The sequence below is a fragment of the Schistocerca nitens genome, chromosome 1 (genome assembly GCF_023898315.1).
Source record: "Schistocerca nitens isolate TAMUIC-IGC-003100 chromosome 1, iqSchNite1.1, whole genome shotgun sequence".
Lineage (NCBI taxonomy): Eukaryota > Metazoa > Arthropoda > Insecta > Orthoptera > Acrididae > Schistocerca > Schistocerca nitens.
Window position 1 is genome coordinate 606,654,696 of NC_064614.1, and position 6,705 is coordinate 606,661,400.

The 6,705-nt window shown below is 39.2% G+C and overlaps 1 protein-coding gene across 1 annotated transcript; it reads right to left on the minus strand.

Annotated features, from left to right (window-relative positions):
• Positions 1-1,400: 1,400 nt before the first annotated feature.
• On the minus strand, positions 1,401-1,970 carry LOC126262622 (putative nuclease HARBI1). The gene has a single exon (XM_049959417.1). The coding sequence runs from the start codon at positions 1,968-1,970 to the stop codon at positions 1,401-1,403; it is 570 nt and encodes a 189-aa protein (XP_049815374.1).
• Positions 1,971-6,705: the final 4,735 nt, after the last annotated feature.

The following is a 6,705-nucleotide window of genomic DNA, read 5'->3' on the forward strand; positions in this document are numbered from 1 at the left end:
CATCACTTCACCACCGAATTCGGGGGAGCTGACACAGACTGCACATTGTATGAACAAGAGTCTATTTTGCAGCTACCACTAATTGTTGCAGCCGACCATATGGATCTCGTGGGCCCCGAAGTCGTCATACCTTCTCAATCGCCTGCTTCGGGGCATGAGAGAGTGCCTAAACGTCGGAGATTAAGCACGGAAACAGATGAGACACTTAATTTGTCTACTCCAGAGCTGCAAAGGCTGGTGCTGTTGTATCAATTGGACATATTGAAACGATGGCAGCAGAAATTGATGCGTGATGAAGATAAACAATAAAACAAAATGTGTAGTGTCTTATTTACGTACCGAATTTTATTAATAAAAACATCTTTTTTAAGTGAATGTTCATTTACATTCCTCGTTTACCAAATTCCATATCCTCTTACAAAAATTATTCAGTACAAATTTCTTTTCAATGAAACAATAAGAGTAATATAATCCAATATGAAATGTTAAAAAAGTGTATGCACTTATATTGTTGTGTCTGGCCAGCATCTTCACCACACCTTTGAAACAATTTCTGGTGAAGTAAAGGAAAAAGAGTAACTTGTTTTACTGTAGCATCTGGCACATACCTTCACCATTAATTTTTGATACAGTAAAGCAAAAAGAGTAACTTGTTTGTATTTTAAATGCTGCAGGTTAGACAGTTGTGCACTTATTTACTGTAGCACCTGTCAAATATCTTCACCACATCCTTGAAACAATTTCTGGTAAAGTAAAGCAAAAAGAGTAACTTGTTTGTATTTTAAATGCTGCAGGTATAGAGTTGTGCACTTATTTACTGTAGCACCTGGCAAATATCTTCACCACATCCTTGAAATAATTTCTGGTGAAGTAAAGGAAAAAGAGTAACTTGTTTGTATTCTAAATGCTGCAGGTTCGACAGTTGTGCACTTATACCTTCACCACTAATTTTTAGGTTCAGTAAATCAAAAACAGTAACTTGTTTCTATTTTAATTGCTGCAGGTTAGTCAGTTGTGCACTTATTCACTGTAGCATCTGGCAGATACCTTCACCACATCCTTGGAACAATTTTGGTAAAGTAAAATAAAAACTTGTGCCATCAATCTGCTGAAGTTACAGTACAGAAATTACATTAAGGTTCCAGCAGTTCATGTTAACCTGTTGTATCCAAAGCTATTTACAGTAGTATCTCTGTTCCAGTTTGAATAGTTACATGTTAAACAATTTTTGTTGAAAGTATAATCGATGATAGAGAATGAAAAAAAAAACAACACTAAACAGCATTTTATTACGTAACATCAGCGCACTATGCTTTATTTTCATGCGAGAATAATTACTGTAATTACAAAAATATACAAATTGGGTTTAATTATTAAATGTTTGGGCAGACACCCATACATTACAGTTGTCGTATTACATTTACAATTTCCCGTCTTCTATTTGTTCCACGTGCACGTACGTTTCCTGCTTCCTCTTCTCCCAGTACTGCAAGATTGTTGTCATCACTAGGTGCCTCAAAATCCTCATCCCCTATATGTTTTGCTACGTTGTGCAAAACAAAACAGGCTATTATGACACTGGGGATTTTTGTTTGAGCAAGCCTTATTTTATTTTGCAGAATTGGGAAACGCCTTTTCACCTGTCCAAAGCACCGTTCGATTATCACCCTTTCCTTAGAGTGAAGTCTGTTGTATGCCCTCTCATCAGGTGTTTCGGGATTTTGAAATGGTGTTATTAACCACGGTTCAATGCCATATCCTTCGTCTCCTAAAATTAGGGCGTTGCACTGTTTTTCACGCAATTTACGATAGACATCGGAGTTTCTCCATATCCTAGCGTCATGTACAGACCCTGGCCATGAAGCATCAGCACTCGTAGACATTTCACTGTTGTCACACGTCGCCTGCACGTTTATAGATGGAAAGCCCTTTCGATTAATGTATTCGTCTCCATGTGAAGAAGGTTTCATTATAGGTATGAGTGTGCAGTCTAGGGCCCCTGCTGCACATGGAAGCTTGTATCTCGATTGCCATTTAACATTCGCTGTTTCTAGTTCGTTAATATTTCTCGGTAATCTGATCCACAACGGTGCTTTCCTGTTGCAGAACATACTAAAATGTTAGTGAAACTGTAGTCTGGTGTACTCCCAAATCTTCTCCTACACCTATCTGAAAGCCTGGATCCGCTAAACAGCGCAAAAATATTTTCATTTTGCATTCATTGGAAAGGGCGCCTCCTCTTCTTTCGTGATTTTCCGGAAGAAAGTGATTCGCCAGCCAATTAATGTTTTGACTGTTAAATCTATACAAACTTCTACAGTTCCTTTCTTCTGTGTTCCTGGGTACTACGTATATCTTTTTTTGCCTTTCAAGAAACATAAATTCCGCATTTTCGCTAAAACACTCGGTAACGCTTAATCACAACACAACTCACTCAGCTCGAAGTATGCTATGGAGCTCACTCACAAAAACAGAGAATGTTCTCCGCTTGTGAGAAACTTCTTTGGCTTTATTCATACGAAATCGGAGAATATACTTTGCTTTGAGTAACTTCCCCCACCCTTCAACCCACACTGAGAACATACTCGGGTGAAGTATATTCTCAGACTCGCTTTATTCATGCCAACCAGAGAACTTGCGAACATCGGAGTATAAAGTATATTCTCTGTTTTATTCATACGACTCACTGAGTTGTATGTATAAAACGGAGAATATACTTTATACTCAGAAGTTAGGAGAAAGTTCTCTGCTTGGCATGAATAAACCGAGTCTGAGAATATACTTCACCTGAGTATGTTCTCAGTGTGGGTTGAAGGGTGGGGGAAGTTGCTCAAAGCAAAGAATATTCTCCGATTTTGTATGAATAAAACCAGAGAAGTTTCGCCCAAGCAGAGAACATTCTCTGTTTTTGTGAGTGAGCTCTGTAGCATACTTCGAGCTGAGTGAGTTGTGTTGTGGATAAGTATTACCGAGTGTTTTTAGTGAAAATAGAGGAATTTATGTTTCTTGAAAGACAAAAAAAGATGTATGTAGTATGCAGGAACACAGAAGAAAGAAACTGTAGAAGGTTGTATAGATTTAACAGTGAAAACATCAATTTGCTGGCGAATCACTTTCTTCCGGAAAATCACGAAACAGGACGAGGCGCCCTTTCCAATGAATGCAAAATGAAAATATTTTTGCGCTATTTAATGGGTCCAGGCTTTCAGATTGGTGTAGGAGAAGATTTGAGAATACATCAGACTACAGTATCACTAACATTTTCGTATGCTCTGCAACAAGTTAACAGAAAAGCATCGTTGTGGATCCGATTTCCGAGAAACATTAACGATCTAGAAACAGTTAAATGGCAATCGAGATACAAGTTTCCATGTGCGGTAGGGGGCTAGACTGCACTCACATACCTATAATGAAACCTTCTGCACATGGAGACGAATAGGTTAATCTAAAGGGCTTTCCATCTATAAACGTGCAGGCGACGTGAGATAACAGTGAAATGTTTATGTGTTGATGCATCATGGCCTGGGTCTCTACATGACGCTAGAATATGTAGAAACTCATATGTGTATCGTATATTGCGAGGGAACCAGTGCAACGCCCTAATTTTAGGAGACGAATGATATGGCATTGCACTGTGGTTAATGAAACCGTTTCAAAATCCCGAAACACCTGATAAGAGGGCATACAACAGACTTCACTCTAAGGAAAGGTTGTAAATCGAACAGTGCTTTGGACAGATGAAAAGGCGTTTTCCAATTCTGCAAAATAAAATATGGCTTGCTCAAACAAAAATACCCAGTGTGATAATAGCCTGTTTTGTTTTGCACAACGTAGCAAAACATATAGGGGACGAGGATTTGGAAGCACCTAGTGATGAGGATAACAATCTTACAGTAGTGGGAGAAGAGAAAGCAGCAAACGTACGTGTACATGGAACAAATAGAAGACAGGAAATTGTTAATGTAATACATCAACTGTAGTATATAGGAGTCTGTCAAAACATTGCATAATTAAACCCAATTTGTGTATTTTTTGTAAGTACAATAATTTTCCGTCATGCAAATAAAGCACAGTGCTCTGATGTTACGTAATAAAATGCTGTTTATTGTTTTTCGTCACTCTCTATCATCGATTTTACTTTCAACAAAAATTGTTTAACATGTAACTATTCAAACTGGAACAGAATTTTCAGATACTACAGTAAACAGCTTTGGATACAACAGGTTAACGTAAATTGCTGGAATCTTAATGTAATTTTTGTACTGTAGCTTCAGCAGAATGATGGCCACAAGTTTTTGTTTTACTTTACCAAAAATGTTTCAAGGATGTGGTGAAGGTATTTGCCAGGTGCTACAGTAAATAAGTGCACAATTGTCTAACCTGTAGCATTTAAAATAGAAACAAGTTACTCTTTTTGCTTTACTTTACCAAAAATTGTTTCAAGGATGTGGTGAAGATATTTACCAGGTGCTACAGCAACTAAATGCAGAACTGTCTCACCTGCTGCATTTAAAATAGAAACAAGTTACTGTTTTTGCTTTACTTTACCAAAAATTGTTTCGAGGATGTGGTGAACCTATTGGCCAGACACAACAATATAAGTGCAAACACTTTTTTAACATTTCAAATTGGATTATATTACTCTTATTGTTTCATTGAAAAGAAATTTGTACTGAATAATTTTTGTAAGAGGATATGGAATTTGGTAAATGAGGAATGTAAATGAACATTGACTTAAAAAGATGTTTTATTAATAAAAATCTGTGATGTAATAATACACTACACAATTTGTTTTATTGTTTATCTTCATTCATCAATTTCTGCTGCTTTCTTCTCAGTATGTCTAACTGGCATGATAGTCCCAGCCTATGCAGCTCTGAATTGGACAAATTAACTGTCTCATCTGTTTCCATACTCAATCTCAAACGTTTAGGCACTCTCTCATGCCCCGAAGCAGGCGATTGAGCAGGTATGACTTTGGGGCACATGAGATCTATATGGTTGGCTGCAACAATTTGTGGTAGCTGCAAAACTGATTCTTGTTTGTAGAATGTACAGTCTGTGTCAATTATCTCCAAACTCCCTGGAGAAGAGATGATAGAGGTGGAACCACCTACTGCACAAGCTCCTAATAAAAATTAAAAATAAAGAAGTAATAGTAGTGTGTCATGATTCAGTTTCTAGTTAGTATATACAGGGTGTTACAAAAAGGTACGGCCAAACTTTCAGGAAACATTCCTCACACACAAAGAAAGAAAATATGTTAGGTGGATATGTGTGTGGAAATGCTTACTTTCCATGTTAGAGCTCATTTTATTACTTCTCTTCAAATCACATTAATCATGGAATAGAAACACGCAGCAACAGAACGTACCAGCGTGACTTCAAACACTTTGTTACAGGAAATGTTCAAAATGTCCTCCGTTAGCGAGGATACTCGCATCCACCCTCTGTCGCATGGAATCCCTGATGCGCTGATGCAGCCCTGGAGAATGGCGTATTGTATCACAGCTGTCCACAATACGAGCACGAAGATTCTCTGCATTTGGTACCAGGGTTGCGTAGACAAGAGCTTTCAAATGCCCCCATAAATGAAAGTCAAGAGGGTTGAGGTCAGGAGAGCGTGGAGGCCATGGAATTGGTCCGCCTCTACCAATCCATCGGTCACCGAATCTGTTGTTGAGAAGCGTATGAACACTTCGACTGAAATGTGCAGGAGCTCCATCGTGCATGAACCACATGTTGTGTCATACTTGTAAAGGCACATGTTCTAGCAGCACAGGTAGAGTATCCCATATGAAATCATGATAACGTGCTCCATTGAGCATAGGTGGAAGAACATGGGGCCCAATCAAGACATTACCAACAATGGCTGCCCAAACGTTCACAGAAAATCTGTGTTGATGATGTGATTGCACAATTGCATGCGGATCCTGGTCAGCCCAAACATGTTGATTGTGAAAATTTACAATTCATGTTGGAATGAAGCCTCATCCATAAAGAGAACATTTGCACTGAAATGAGGATTGACATATTGTTGGATGAACCATTCGCAGAAGTGTACCCGTGGAGGCCAATCAGCTGCTGATAGTGCCTGCACACGCTGTACATGGTACAGAAACAACTGGTTCTCCCATAGCACTCTCCATACAGTGACGTGGTCAACGTTACCTTGTACAGCAGCAACTTCTCCTACACTGACATTAGGGTTATCGTCAACTGCACGAAGAATTGCTTCGTCCATTGCAGGTGTCCTCGTCGTTCTAGGTCTTCCCCAGTCGCGAGTCATAGGCTTGAATGTTCCGTGCTCCCTAAGACGCCGATCAATTGCTTCGAACGTCTTCCTGTCGGGACACCTTCGTTCTGGAAATCTGTTTCGATACAAACGTACCGCGCCATGGCTATTGCCCCGTGCTAATCCATACATCAAACGGGCATCTGCCAACTCCGCATTTGTAAACATTGCACTGACTGCAAAACCACGTTCGTGATGAACACTAACCTGTTGATGCTAGTTACTGATGTGCTTGAAGCTAGTACTGTAGAGCAATGACTCGCATGTCAACACAAGCACCGAAGTCAACATTACCTTTCCTTCAATTGAGCCAACTGGCGGTGAATCGAGGAAGTACAGTACATACTGACGAAACTAAAATGAGCTCTAACATGGAAATTAAGCATTTCTGGACACATGTCCACATAACA